Raw genomic sequence first — 14667 nt, 5'->3', positions numbered from 1 at the left:
AATTATAGGTCAAAGCAAGTTGGAAATGACTGTTCTTAACAATTGTAAATATATACTGCCTTTTTATACTTGATGTTACCGCCAAGACTAAAATAAAGACCCGATTATTTTAATCAAAAGTAACACTTGTTTTTTTAAAAGGAACACCACCTTCAACCTCATGTCCAGGGCTTGTCAGGTTTTGTTTGGAACTCCACCCAATACAAAAGCAAGCCCTGAAGACAAGGTTACACCATTTTTAAGCAGCCTCACAGTTCTTAAAAAATAGTAATTATATAATAATTCCTAAACCTCGATCACAGAAGGGGAAGTGCTAAATTTCTGAAGAATTTCAAGATTACAAAAAACTACTGAACTATACTTTTTTGTAAAAAAAATATTCCTTCTTTTTCGTATTCTCATAGTATGTTTCACACAGAAGCTTCTTGTTAATTTTTCTGAATTAAATTCGAGTTCGGCTCGTAGTTGGTCAGAAAACTATTCGAGACACCGAGTTGCTTCACCTTTAACAATAGTACAGGGACGGACCGATTCGTGACGACAGCTTCATTCGCGAAAAAGGTTCGCACTTAGACACGAGCAGGACAAAACTCCAGACACAGTATTAACAACTTTTTCTTCTTTGCGATGTTTAAAATCCTTTAACTTTACAAGTTTGACGAATCCGTTCAAATAATTCATAACAACAATAAAATTACTTAAAAACGATACGATTGGTATATAACTTAGATTTTCGTAAACATATTTTGCGTTTAATAATACCGTAATGATCCGATTAAGCGCCCAGCATTTTTTAAGCGCCCCTCTTAAATAAGCGCCCAGGTAATTTCCTCAAAATTCAATAAGTGCCCACTTGATAAAAGGAGCGCTTAATCGAAAACTACCTTGGGAGGTTATTTAAAAATTTTACTTTTTTATGTTGAGATAGAACCCTAGAAAGACTAAACTTCATGTTATTACATCTTTTGTTCAGTTTTGCACAAAATTAGGAAAAATTTATAAGCGCCCAGCACTTTAAACGCCCCCTTGATTAAGCGCCCATGCCAAAAATTCAAAAATTTAATAAGCGCCCAGGGCGCTTGTTCGGATCATTACGGTAATAGCATTTACCGTAACAATTTTTTTGCATTAACTCCATTGATGTGAGAATTTAACCCACCTAACCTGGCACCTAAGTCTGCTTAAAGATAATATGAAATTTGAAGATGACATGAAATTTAAAGACGAGATGAAAGTTTCCCGACGAACACATTCTGTTTTTAGAGCACTTTCTTAACAATTGTAAGATTCTCGTAAAGTAAGCCAGCCTGGTCAGCTGCATATGAAAAACTCATCCTGGAGACGATGTAGCCTGGTTCCTGACAATTGTAGAACAATCTCCCTCCCTCCCTCTAATAAACTTTTATATCAACAAACGATAAATATTGAAAAACTGAAGACATGTCAACATTTATATTAGCGCCAATACAAGAGCACGCACACTTCTTCACGGTGGCTGAAACCCAACATTATCAAGACGTCACGTCGAAACATAATGAGCCAACGACATCACAAGAAAATCCAAGCTGTCAATTTTCTCAATATTCCTTGTCCCTGAAAGAAATCATTATCAAATATAAGTTATTTACATCAAAAGGTTTTTAACAGATTTTTAGACTAGTTCAAGGGAAGAAACTGTTCACGAAGGCGACTTTTGCGGTTTAGTTTATTCTCATCAAAAGTAAGGTTAATTGTGAACCGCAAAAGTTTTTCCGCACATAATTACAAATTCACTATGAGATTTTGGCTGTTAAAAAAAAAAAAAAAAAAATTAGTTGATATGCAAAACATGAAGATGATAGTCCTAATTTTGATTACAGAGCGAGTTTACGGTCAAAATTATTAACATGCGAAAATATTCTCTAGCATCAGGATTTAAGGAAAATCCATTTTGTTTACACTGAAAAAGATGCAATAACTTTTTAAGATGGTTTTATTAGTAAACTTTTTATGATGCTGCAATCTATTACGATTGTGGACAAGTTAAAACACCTGCTAAGATCCCGTTCCCACGCCACAACGAAATTATTCACACTTGGAACGAGTGAACCCAACATCAGTCAGCCGGAGTTCGATATGGACAATTTTAATGATACGCATATATTACGCTTACAAACACACAGGCCTTGAGCACAACCTCTTCCCCAGGGCTCCTTTTCTCTTTTTGACAATGTCGGACGGCGAGGAAAGAAGCCCTAGGGACGAGGTTTACCCTGAGAACTGTAAATGAGAATTCTGCGGTCCTAGAAGCTCCTTTCAAAACTACAGAAGACACGATAATTTTATTCTGCTCATAATTGTAGATAAAAGAGAAGTAACCAAAACACTCACCACATACTAACACCAGCATCTCCAGTATTAAAAAAATCATAACTTTCAATATCAGCTTGATCAGAAAATATAGAGCTCTGCCAAGTACGTTTTTGTGATACAGTAAACATTGACGGGTACTGGTCACTAGGTTGATTATTACCAACGTCATTGCGTAGTTCAACATTTGCAAGCTCCTTGAGCGGAGTTCTCTTGCTATATGACGTTATATCGGGCCGGTGTTCCAGTTCGTCAAAATTACGCCTCAAATGTTTTGCCATGAAAGAATTTCTTAAAACATCTTTCTGTTTTTCTCTCACACTGTTTTCCGTTTGATACCTGCCATCTTCATCTTGGTTATTTTTACAGGTTGGTGAGTATTTACTTTGCAACATGTCATTCTTTACCTGCATATTGTCCGGTTGATGTTGGGATTTCGTCCCCGTAATATACGTTATTTCATGCTTCCCATCGTTGTTGCTTTCTGAATATATCGGTGCTTTTGGTAAGTCATCTTCATCACTAGAAACATCTATAGAGTGACCAAACAAAAAGTTCTTCTTGCTTGCAAACTCTCTCAATTTCTTTTGCGAAGTTTTACAAGAGTAACGTCGTGGCTCGGGAACACGCACGTCATCGTCAACATATTCTTCAATTTCATCGTCGTATATATCATCTGACGGACCAACGTCGATAATTTCATCGTCTATATCGTCTGACGGACCGACTCCGCCAATGCTGCTCCGGTTTAAATGATTTTGATGAGAATAGATATTCGAATTATGCTTCGTTATAATACTGTTGTTATCAATACGAAAGGAACGGTTCGGTCGAATGAACTGATTATTAGATTTGACAGCTACGCCACCATTATGGAATGTCGAAGAACGCATTGCACTGTACGTTTTACACTCACCCATGTTAAGCGTTTTGTTCGGTTGTGGTGCAGAATAAAGTTGGGTTTTATGAGAATCATCGTCATTCGTTGATAGAAGAGGTAAAGGACAACCTTCAGATTTGTAAAAGTCGTCGTCAAATTCATAAATTTCATCTTCGTTATCATGACAAGTGAAGCCTCCTTAAAAACAACACAAAAATAATGCTATTAGTTTTCCAGGGAATTATTTTGTTAGAAAATTAATTTCGTGGTTTCGCGTGTTTTACGAAAAATTGCGAAATAAATTTCCGCGAAATATCGGTTTTTTGTGTTAACCACATATTACAATTCTGCGAAATTTTAAAATTTGACAGCCGTCAACTAAGGAATTTTACTCTGATAAATCGCTACAAAAATAAATCTGATATACCATTTCCCGAATATTGACAAACTTTGTTAACCATCTAGGATAATTTTTTTATACTCGCGAAAATTAATTGCAGAAATTTCCCGCAATCTTCTAAAAAGAAAATGTGTTCCGACAATGACGACTTTGTCCAACCAGGGAACGTAGTTCAATTTTTTAAAGAAAGCCAGTTTTATTTATTATAAAACTTACTAGTCGTTGCCCGTGGAAAAATCCACGGGTTCGCCCGTCCTTTATACCGTCGCAACAAAGTGGATAAAAATATATCGCATTTGATATTCGTGTTTCCGTAACATGATTTCCTAACTCAGCGGGGGTCCGCGCAGAGACAGACGGACGGAATACCGCTATTATTATAGAGAAGGTAGTAATAAATCGATAAATAAATAAATACGAGAAAGCACAAAACAATAAATAGTACTTCCATGTAACAACAACGGGATAGCGAAAAGTTCTATAAATAAAGGAGATTCTAACAAAGTGTTATAAAAAAGTTTCTCCAAATTTAATTTTGTGTAACCCTTGAATATCAAATACTCTTGGATTCTCTTTTCCGATATTTTCCAATATCATCTATAACAGTAGGGATCTAAAAGTTGAAACCTGAAACCTGAAAACGAGGCTGCATCTCTCCATGGGCTTTGAGGATCATAAGAACTTGTGCAGTTTCCTTTCCGAATGTTGTGGAAGTTTGACACTTGAGAAAGTAATCCGCCATTTTGATTCAAACTTGCTTCCTGAAGATAACAGTAACACTTTGATTAGATGGTCCAGGGAAGAGGGGTAGGTTAGAGATACTATTTGTGTTATGGGGTACACCTTTCTTGGGTTAGGTCCTTTTGTTGTAAGGGATATTCATATTGTTATCAAATCAAATCAATATCGAAATCAATTCATAATGGCTTATTTAGATGGATACAGAGTGTATCAGATATTATTAGCTACCAACCAACAAGATATCAGTCAACCAGCTTAACAATAAATGCACAAGGCTCGGTTAACCAAACGGTAATTACAGTTATAGAGAATAGTCAGGTACAACAAGCAAGTTACAATGGTTAAATACCTTGGTGCCAAATTCTAATTTTTTTGGCATATATTTGTAATCTGTTAAAATTGGTGTTCTTGAAGGTGGCGCTGGCGAGTAATTCTGGTTTAAAGTTAACTCGACCTGGAGAAAAACAAATTTTTAAGTCAGGAAGTAGATTAAAATAGATTACATAAAACGACTTAAAAATTTAATGCAATTAATAATCATAAATGCAAAAAATTTTTGACAATCTAAAATAATTTAGTGACCGTTTTGAGGTCGAGTTCCACCCCCTCAAAAAATTCTCACCAACTTTTGGGCCTTAAACAAACACAACTACAGACCTGTATCGTGAATAACAGAATGCTTACAAAATAAACGATTAATTAAAAAGAAAAAAGATATGCAGACAATATATATAATGCGTGTACCCTTAGGGCCATTTGATTTTCAATTAAATTGAAAATCAAAAATCAAAATTTGTGAATAATTTTGATTTTCAATTCGATTTGAAAATCAAAATTCAAAATTCAGTTTAAAATTTGAAAATTCAAAAATCAAAAATCAAAAATCAAAATTCAAAATTCAAAATTCAAAATTCAAAAATTAAAAATCAAAATTCAAAATTTCAAAACTTAAAATGACAGGTGGTACAATTGACAGGTGGTTCAATTCTTGCATACCACTATTTTGTAACAATATTTATGATGCAATAAGATTTAGGTTTCCCGCATTTTTTAGCCGACCCCCTGAACTGCGGCATAATTAGGGGGTCGTATAAACTGTTTTTCGTGTGGGTTCAAAAGGGCCTAGCCCTTGCATTAACCCCCTTTTTGGTGTGTCCTGGTACATGCCTATATAATCCCTCCAGTGAGGGGGGATAAGTCAGTTGCAGGATTAATTTGCACACGATAGAAAGCGATATAAAATATGGATTCTTCATTTATTTTTTACAATGGCCGTGACGGGGATCGCACAGAAAGAACACTGCGGAGAAGCCAAGTATCAGTCCAAAGACTGGCAATGATTTACAAGGTATGCGTTATTCACACCATTGTAGACTAGCAGAGTTTCAAAGAACTATGATAATTTCATTCTTGTTTATTATAGCTTGACGTTACATCGGTGTACATAACAGAGGAGTTCGGTTCCTCAGAATTTCCGAATCCGGATGGGACGTTTGATTGCCTTCGGGAGTCGCCTTCTGGCACGTATTACCAAGTGGAGGGAGAACCACATCAAGGCATGACTCAGGTTAGAAACCTACCGACATCAACGGTCAATGACATCGGCGCGTTTCGAAGGCCAACAATGTTGCATACATCTTCGTCCACGATGTCGCGTAAACGTGTAGGTGCGGCTGCGGAGAACTATGTTTTAAAAGTTGTTCTGGCGGATATAGAGAACAAAAAAATCGGTAAGTTGATATTGTTCTATACTAAACGTTCTAATTTTACACATTCATAAATTATAAATACTCTTCTTTTTTACAGTTAATCAGAAACGAATTTCGTTTATAACAATAACGGAAGCAGAAGCAAACGTCGACGCAATCACGGAGATGGCAAAAACACGATTCGAAGATCGAACGTTGGTGTTAGTGCAAGGAGGTGGTTTACGATACGAGGACTCCGCAGCCACAAGAGGTGTGTATATATATATTTGAATATGGACTGAAAATTCTTTTCCCTCTTCACAGTTTTAAAGAGAACACTTTCTTCTTACAGGAATAAGCTTCTGGAAAGCCGCGGCTCGGAAGGTTTATGCAGTAAAAGCCAATGATCTCGAAACATTTGATTATTTTACGCCACGAAGAACAAGCACACAGTCCATTAATTTTGGTGAGTAATTTTAATGTCGCCAACTTTTCTAAATGTAAAAAAATAAAAATCTTACTAAACAGTTAAATAAAATTAATGTTTTAATCATTTTTCAAAGAGGTAACTTTTTCTCCACGTTAAAAATACATCCATCCCTTCCAAAATATTTAATTTTAATTTATTTTAGAAGAAATAAAGGAAAAACTTGCTGACCTCACCAGCCTCGTCCAATCTGGCGTGATTTTAACTTGTGTGGACCAAGATACACGAGAGGCAGCACAACGAGCATTATCATCTGTAAAGATCTGTGAGAAGGCAAAACAAAGCTTCGAGTGCTTGATATGTCGTGGGTTGAGCCGGAGTCCGGTGAAAATGGGTTCCTGCTGCAGAAGAATAATTGGTTGTGGCGAATGTGTAGATCGCTGGTTTTTAGAAAATCAAAATTGCCCACATTGCAGGTCCAACGAACTCGACGCAATTTTTGAAACTAATAATTTTGATGGAGTGCTTGCAGAAATACGTTCTGTCTTTCCGAATTAAATTTTATAAAACACCATCGTTCTTTTGAAAATCTTTCTGAATACTTTTTCAAAACTAACATTGATAGCGTTACTGACTTTGCGCACCCTTCTTCATAGAGCCTCAAAAATTACCTTTTTCTACATTATTGATTTGACGATGATCGATCACTCAAACTATCTTTACATAGTTTTAAGGCGGTTCGATGTCAAAAAATTATTTCTTATTTATTTTAGCTTTTATTTTATTTTATGTACTATATACTTAAAACGGAGAGAGGAAGGCAAAAATCTTCTTACCACTGTTTTTTATGACCCGGTTTTTATCTGTCACAGTGTAAATATTTTTAATTTTGTAAAAACTTGTATTTTTTATGTTTCAAAATATATTTTATTCTTCACAATATGTTTTACTTATGTTTTAAAGTGGCGGCAATACTTAGGTACATTACACATTCTCTGAAAAAAGATCCTTTTTTTCAGTCTTTTGCATTTTGCATGAACTTTAAAGTCTGGAAGCGAATATATTTGCCATAAAAAAGATGCTTTACGCATGAGAACGAAATAAAGAAAATTTCAGGCTAACCAATGTTAAAAAACACTCCAGGCTGACGACGGTTTTTTTGCAATCGTTTTCATATTTACGTCCAAAACATCGTTAAGGAGCATTTTGATTTCAAGTTAATAGAAACCAGGTCTTTCGCAAGTGTTTTTCAGCGAAGATTAAAAACACTCTTGACCTTTAGCGAAGATTAAAAACACTCTTGATCTTGCGAGTTCGCGCAACAGAATCCGGGGGTACATAAGTAAGATCTTTCTGTGCGCCCAACCAACAACAGGGTAACAAACGTCAAAGGAGATAAAAATTAATTCAAATGCTTTTTACAAAAAAATTCTTATGTTTCGTTTGAATATTTTTTTGGAAAGTTAATCCCTACTAGGAAGACTAAAACTTTTTCTCCCACTCAAATTTTTTCCTGATAACAATGCAGAAGTGAGCGCGAAAGCAACAAGACAATTTTACAAAAGAGCGTTGTATCTTTCAGTGATATCAATAAAACAATGTACGGCATGTCGAAACGATCTATCATTTTCGTTCACAACATCGTTATAAATTTGTTCAATATTACAGATTTCATTAAACTCTCTGTTTCGATTAGCTAAAAACTGTGGATGGTCTTTTAAAGGATCGTCACTGAATTGGTTAGGCTCAGAAATCCGTCCTTGATATGTTTGGTTGTATATTTGCATAGCTGTTGCGGTGTCTGGGACATTACTCTGCTGCACTGGAGGATATCGAGTTGTCATCTCTTTAATATTCAATGGAACTCCTCCACCTGAAACAAAATTTAAAGGTGCAAAGAAGCTGAATAGTTGTTGTTAACAGGATGCCAGGACTTGTATAATCTACCTACCAGGTATTGGGTGACAGTTCCAGGCTCTTACCAATGTTTGCAGCCCAAAGTTTGCAACTTTGCAGGTGACAAAAGAAACGCAGAACTTATGAATATTGTTATCCATGTCTATAATCAATGAATTGTCCATGTCGACTAGTATTGATTTGATTGGATAATTAACTCGACCATTAACTTCAACCCAAAATCTTTCAATTGGTAGATTCTAGAAAATATATGAAACTTATGAAAAGTTAACCTGTGCAGAAGATGATAGTCGTATTTTTCGTATTTTTTTGTGATGAAAGAACGAAATGTTTTTAAAATATATTGGAAATAATAAAGTAATTTACCCTTTTCGATTCTGTTTGTTGATAAGGTAAACTTAATTGGTCACCACGAATATTTTCCAGATACTCCTGCATCCCCAGCATGAGAAAAAATTCTCTCCCGTGGTCCACCCGAACTTGGTCAAACATGCAATATGTGGTCAATACCTTTCTAAATAAAAACAAATAATTGGAATTTGCTGCGCATTTTTACGTGCGTAGCTATATCTAAATTAGAATCAAGCGAAATTGATTGCGCATGTTCTAACCTGTATATATGCGAATATATCACGGGGTTGCTTTTGACTGGCATTGTAGCAGCAGCAACAACAAAGCGACTGTGACCGTCCAATGCTACGACATGCGTTGTACCGTACATTACTAATTTTTCGTTTTGGTCTATATGAAGTTTGTGACCAAAATAGTCAGCCCTGTAAGGGATAGGATTAACAGACCTTGCGGTATCTGTTTGACGTCTTGCGTGATATGCTGGCGAAACAGTTGACAGGGCCTTTCCAATTCTTTTTTGACTGACATTGAAACCGTGTTTTTGCTTAATGTAACCAGTCATCATTTTGCGACCGTATGTAGGACCAACCTAAATAAGCAATAACTTGTACAGTTTCAATCATGCACTCATACGCTAAGCACAGGTGAATTTGCTTACCTCTTTAACAGCCGAAGCCACGATGTTCTCTATTTTTTGTTGGTTTATACGTAGACGGATGTCATGTTTCGAACAGTAACGTTTAACCGAACGTTCAGAAAATCCACGAACACCAGGATTTGTCGCTTTCAAAAACTCGCTAATTTCCTTGAAGTTTTTATGTTGTTTAGCCACATTTACAATGTAATCTCGGTCAATGTTATCCATTATTTTGGCGCGTTAAGACATCTGAGGGCTAAGCGCGCGTAAAAACCTTGAGTAAACGATTGCATCAATCAGAACAGAAATCAATTGTTCGCCCTTAAGATTCAGTTTGATTGGCCACCCGAGGAAAGATGTTGAAAGTCCGGGACAGTTGCGCAAACCTAACAGGGGGTCAAGTATAAATTGTTCTGTGACCTCTTTCCAAAGGTCCTGCATCATAGCCGGGTGTTTGTGTCCATGATATTTCACAATATGACAAAGGTTACAGGTGGCCAGCTTCTTTTTGTGAAGATGAAAAAAATTGGTTGACCCAGCAAAAATTGAAATTGCGAAATTATAATTTGAATTCTGTTTTTTTGATCTTTTGCACGTAATTTGAATTTTGAATTTTGAATTTTGAAATTTTAAACTGAATTTTGAATTTTGATTTTCAAATCGAATTGAAAATCAAAATTATTCACAAATTTTGATTTTTGATTTTCAATTTAATTGAAAATCAAATGGCCCTAAGGGTACACGCATTATATATACACAATGCGTGTACCCTTTGATTTTCAATTTAATTGAAATTCAAAATTTTGGTACCAATTATTTTTTAAAAAACTTTTTGATTTTGAAATTCAAAATTTATAAACTAAAATTCAAATATTTTAAAGGAAAAATATTGAAAATTAAAAATCAGAAATAGTTGCTAATTTTGATTTTTAACTCAAATTGAAAATCACAATTATTTAATGAATTTTGAATTTCAATTCAATCTGAAAGTCAAAAATTAAAATTAGTGGATGATTTCGATTTTCAATTTAAAATTTAAAACACAAGAAAGATCAAAGACGTATGGGTTAAACGCCAAACCAGTCTCCTCCCGGGCGTATTATGTTCTTATATCGAGACATAGTCAATATAAAGAAACTAAGAATACCTAGGGCAAGTTTCATATCAAACCTGTCCTTCTAGGTCAGACTTTTTATTACAGCCGAGTGTTAATCGGAAATTTACAATATTATACCAATAATAAACGCCACTTAATGTGTTCTAAAATAAACTGAATGTCAACAAATGTTGAAGATTTGAATGAATATTAATTTTGCTTCTATTCGTGTAGTTACATTTCTTAAATTTCTCTTATAAAATTAAGGGGCTCTGTAAATAGTTGATCTCAAACACCTTTAAGATCAGCATAAACTTTTATTTTCAGATCTTTTTAAACAAAAGAAATCCAAGAGAATAGGACAGACGCATATCAAACAAAAGTCATTTAACACGATATTGGTAACAAAAAGAATATATCTGCCTGGCAGTCTCAGGACTTTTTATTGGACACCAATCTCAGCTCCTTATGAAACGCTGCTAAAAAAAAGAACTCTGTGAAGGAGTACAGTGGGTTGGTTAAAAAGAACCTGTTGGTTCATTGCATCATAATTGCATCATATCTGCATCATATTGCATCATATTTAATTGCGAAAGAATAGTAGGAAGGAAATTGATTTTTGATTTTTAATTTTCGATTTTCAATTTTTTTTTAAATTGAAAATCAAATGGCCCTAAGGGCACACGCATTATACACGACCTTAATTTTTTTCAACGGTTGAACATTCGGTAGAACAACTTTTCTTCTTTGCATTTCATCACAGAATCGAACCATGGACGAGCCTGTAAATATTATTAATAGGAACATTAGTACTGGACCATTCACGGAATATTATAATTTAGCATTTACAAGTAAACACGACAAGAGACAAAAAAATGCCAGGGAGGATAGTGAATATACTACTCTAACCCTCCAAAAAATAAATAAATAAATAAATACAGGCACACAGAAAAACGTAATAGAAGTAGGAAATAAAAAGGCTTAAAGGCTTAAAGTAGGATAAATCTACGACATATCTCAATAAGTATTCCTTCATTTTAATTATAAACTAAAAACTGCTTCTTCTCGTATACATAGTTTATTTTGTCAACAGTATTAAGAGAATGAATACAGCAGGTTTATGACCACAAAAATATTAGACAAATTTTTTCAAGCAAAAATTTCAAAGTTAAAAAAGACTATTACAAAAGAAAAAGTATGCTTGAGGTTGGCAAATTAGAATTTCAACTATATTTCTTGCAACAACACATGCTGGGCTATAGCGACAAATTTTTATTTTATTCCAAAATCCATCATCGTGAAGATAAGAAGCATGGTCGCATAATTTATGATTTTTAAAACCATTTTGATGTCAAAGAACAGTGAATGTCTTATGACACTTGTCAAAACGTCTAGATTGAAGCTACCACTACAGCGTTCATAACTGCAGATCCCAGACGATTAGACGTATTATCAGCATGCTAATCTTCATCACACTCACAGAGTGTGTACGCAATACTAACTTCTTATTTTCCATACATTCCTCCTTGACATTATCTTTGTTTTAGTTGACTTTTTTCGGCTTGACTTTTATGCTCATTTGAACGCTTATAACATAAATTTAATTCAAAACATATTTATACAGTGGGTGTTAACAATTAATACTAGTTCTTCACAAACAGATCTGTCATTTAATTCTTGTTTACATCCTTAATCAAAAATAGAAAATAGAAGATTGATCATCAACTAAAATTTCTCACATCTTCCTTATATATGAAATAAATTTCTTTCTTGACAATCTTGACTGAGTGGATACTCTAAAGAGGGTAGCTTCTTTGGAATACTTATTGGTATTTGAAGATGCTCGTCTGTAAAGGCGGGGATTTTGGTTCGTCTCAACTTTCAATGTGCGTAAAATACAGGCTTTGTCGCCAGAAGAAAATACTACTATTTTTCCCCCAGATATTAAACGCTGGAAACTGAGGCAAAAAACGCTGGAAAACTTCCTTCGGACACTTATGATTTTGTCTGCATCAAGTTTAGCTATGCACACGATAAGTTGTGTTTTATTGTCCACATTAGTGGCTACTACTACAATGGAATATCATTTACTGCAATACTACGCCAGGGATGTAAATACAGTGCTTCTTGAAGGCAATTGAATTTTGGTTAAGGAAGACATGTGCCACTAAACACATGTAGCAGCGCTTTAAGAAGAGTGTAACACCACTGTGAGTTAGTAGTTAGAATATCGAGAGCACCTTTACAATTTAATTTTTTTCTAACCTTTATACATCGGCGGTGTTTCTGCTGCTTGCATGTTGTACCCGGATGACTTCACCTAGTAAAATCAATGCATTCAAATTAGACTAATTCATACAGTTGTTTCAAGGGCAATATTATCAAAATTTGAAAAACATATCGTTACTTTAAGATTTATTGTGCTTTGATGGCGCGTGGCCTTGTGGTTATGGAGTTCGCTTCGTAATCACAAGGTCCGTGGTTTGGTCCACAGCGCGGGCATGTTTAGCAAATGCATTTACCACAGTTACGGGTCAACCCATGCCATGTGAGGGAAATTGGGTAGGTATCGCCGGTGGATACTTAATGTATACATTCCGAACACAGGACCCACATTGATAACAGTGTTTCCAACACTGAAGTGGCTATATCCTGTATAAATATTCGGATTAATAATAATAATAATAATAATTTCATCAGTAAATGTTGAGGCACAATGAGGCCTGGCTATTTTTGGACCAGTCTTTTCAATATTATTATTTGAAATGATACGAATATATTGTTTAAAAAACATTGTTTATCGAATAAAAGAGAAAAAATGTTCTCGAAGCGTCATATTTTCTACGGAAAAGTTTTAATTATGGCGAAAAAAAAACACGCCGCAGAATTTTCCATAGAAATACGTTTTTCATCAAGATTAGTACTGCTATTATTAGTGCATATATAAGAATAAGTTATTCAACCCGTTGTTCAGTTTTTCCCTTTATAGATATGTCCACAATTCCCCACCCTCACCCCTCCTCTGATAGCTGCATGGAAATTTGAACATGGACAATAATCATTGACACAACAAAAGTAACGATAATTCCTTAAAATTACAGCAAGGCGTCCTTCACAACTAACCTCAACATTTTTCTTCTTTGTCTTAGGAGTATAAGATGAGGAGACTGGTAAGCCGCTCTTACAACATTGATGACCGCACGTAGAAACAAAAAAGTTAAGGAGCATAGCAAATATCAAGAGACTTTTCAAAATTGAGGAGAATTGAGGAGTTTTGAGGAGGCGCAGCAACGCTGCTGTAGCACCATTTTATTAACAAATTGGGTCAGATTTTTTATTAAGAGTTGACAAAGGTCGGTTACGCAAAGTGTTAACTTCAAGGCTGAGTATCAACACCAAATCAGTTTTCTAGTTACAGCATAAAAATGCGCAATCCAAAAATAAAAAAAAAGGAAAAAACAGTTCAAGATAACAATGAAAAGATATCATAACTTGTTGATGCATTTGTGGCTGCATGCGATAGGTTTGTTTCCTGTGAAGAAATACAAGAACAAAAACATATTAATACAGATTTATATAAAGACATAAAATGCAGAAAAGGGTTGAAACATGGAATAATAGAGAGAAGAAATTCAAACCATTGGAATTGGGTTAGTATTGTTTTTAACAAAATAAATTTAATTTTTTAAAAAGTAACAGAATTATTATCATTATTATTAAAAATTATTTATCCAGGAAAGCCTTTTCAGTTCTTATTGGTCTTACTGCTATCGACGAGGTTTCTGCTAAATCCAAGCCATTTGAGGTACGAAGGTCGTGTAAAAACAAACAGTCGCTTAACTGGACAACTGCTTAAGATATCAATTCTATTCTCGGGAACGGTAAGCAGAAAAAATAGATTTACACTTTCATAGTCTCCGGCATGACTCGACCGGGGCTTAAAGCGAACGCTCTACCACAAGGCGAACAGTCGGTATGATGTGAAAAAAGCATAAAAACACAAATCTATTCCGTGTAATAAAAGACGAAGTTCGTATGCATCTGTAATTGTTGTAAAATGCTAATTAACACTGCTATTCAGCGGAAATACTGGATAACTAGATATTTATCTAGTTCTCCAGTATTTCCGCTGAAAGAGTTGGAAGCAGTTGGAAGATGGGGTTATTTTTTAATAGTAGAAA

General features: G+C 34.8%; 3 protein-coding genes across 3 annotated transcripts; 1 reads left to right on the top strand and 2 right to left on the bottom strand.

The window, feature by feature from the left end:
- Positions 1–33: 33 nt before the first annotated feature.
- LOC130626037 (uncharacterized) lies at positions 34–14106 on the bottom strand. Its single transcript, XM_057441148.1, has 7 exons — positions 13610–14106; positions 12752–12806; positions 11186–11268; positions 4720–4824; positions 4264–4390; positions 2371–3427; positions 34–1593 (listed from the first exon to the last, which is right to left on the bottom strand). Exons 1-7 carry the CDS (start codon positions 13712–13714, stop codon positions 1578–1580), a joined length of 1548 nt encoding a protein of 515 aa, XP_057297131.1. The 5' UTR covers positions 13715–14106; the 3' UTR covers positions 34–1577.
- LOC130626041 (uncharacterized) lies at positions 5304–7425 on the top strand. Its single transcript, XM_057441151.1, has 5 exons — positions 5304–5718; positions 5794–6100; positions 6177–6329; positions 6411–6524; positions 6691–7425. The coding sequence occupies exons 1-5, from the start codon at positions 5614–5616 to the stop codon at positions 7041–7043; spliced, it is 1032 nt and encodes a 343-aa protein (XP_057297134.1). The 5' UTR covers positions 5304–5613; the 3' UTR covers positions 7044–7425.
- On the bottom strand, positions 6098–9318 carry LOC130626043 (uncharacterized). Its single transcript, XM_057441153.1, has 4 exons — positions 9014–9318; positions 8769–8916; positions 6717–8641; positions 6098–6552 (listed from the first exon to the last, which is right to left on the bottom strand). The coding sequence occupies exons 1-3, from the start codon at positions 9316–9318 to the stop codon at positions 8429–8431; spliced, it is 666 nt and encodes a 221-aa protein (XP_057297136.1). The 3' UTR covers positions 6098–6552; positions 6717–8428.
- Positions 14107–14667: the final 561 nt, after the last annotated feature.

The sequence above is a fragment of the Hydractinia symbiolongicarpus genome, chromosome 14 (assembly GCF_029227915.1).
Source record: "Hydractinia symbiolongicarpus strain clone_291-10 chromosome 14, HSymV2.1, whole genome shotgun sequence".
Lineage (NCBI taxonomy): Eukaryota > Metazoa > Cnidaria > Hydrozoa > Anthoathecata > Hydractiniidae > Hydractinia > Hydractinia symbiolongicarpus.
This window is presented reverse-complemented; position numbering and strand designations above follow the sequence as displayed.

Coding starts and splice junctions, on each gene's coding strand:
- LOC130626037 (XM_057441148.1), bottom strand. CDS start 13,714: ATGCTCCTTAACTTTTTTGTTTCTACGTGCGGTCATCAATGTTGTAAG. Junction 12,807..13,609: donor CAAAGAAGAAAAATGTTGAG/GTTAGTTGTGAA, acceptor TGATTTTACTAG/GTGAAGTCATCCGGGTACAA. Junction 4,825..11,185: donor AACCGTTGAAAAAAATTAAG/GTCGTGTATAAT, acceptor GTTTTTCTCCAG/GTCGAGTTAACTTTAAACCA.
- LOC130626041 (XM_057441151.1), top strand. CDS start 5,614: ATGGATTCTTCATTTATTTTTTACAATGGCCGTGACGGGGATCGCACA. Junction 6,101..6,176: donor TATAGAGAACAAAAAAATCG/GTAAGTTGATAT, acceptor TCTTTTTTACAG/TTAATCAGAAACGAATTTCG. Junction 6,330..6,410: donor GGACTCCGCAGCCACAAGAG/GTGTGTATATAT, acceptor TTCTTCTTACAG/GAATAAGCTTCTGGAAAGCC.
- LOC130626043 (XM_057441153.1), bottom strand. CDS start 9,318: ATGATGACTGGTTACATTAAGCAAAAACACGGTTTCAATGTCAGTCAA. Junction 8,917..9,013: donor ATATATTCGCATATATACAG/GTTAGAACATGC, acceptor GTTTTTATTTAG/AAAGGTATTGACCACATATT. Junction 8,642..8,768: donor AACAAACAGAATCGAAAAGG/GTAAATTACTTT, acceptor TATATTTTCTAG/AATCTACCAATTGAAAGATT.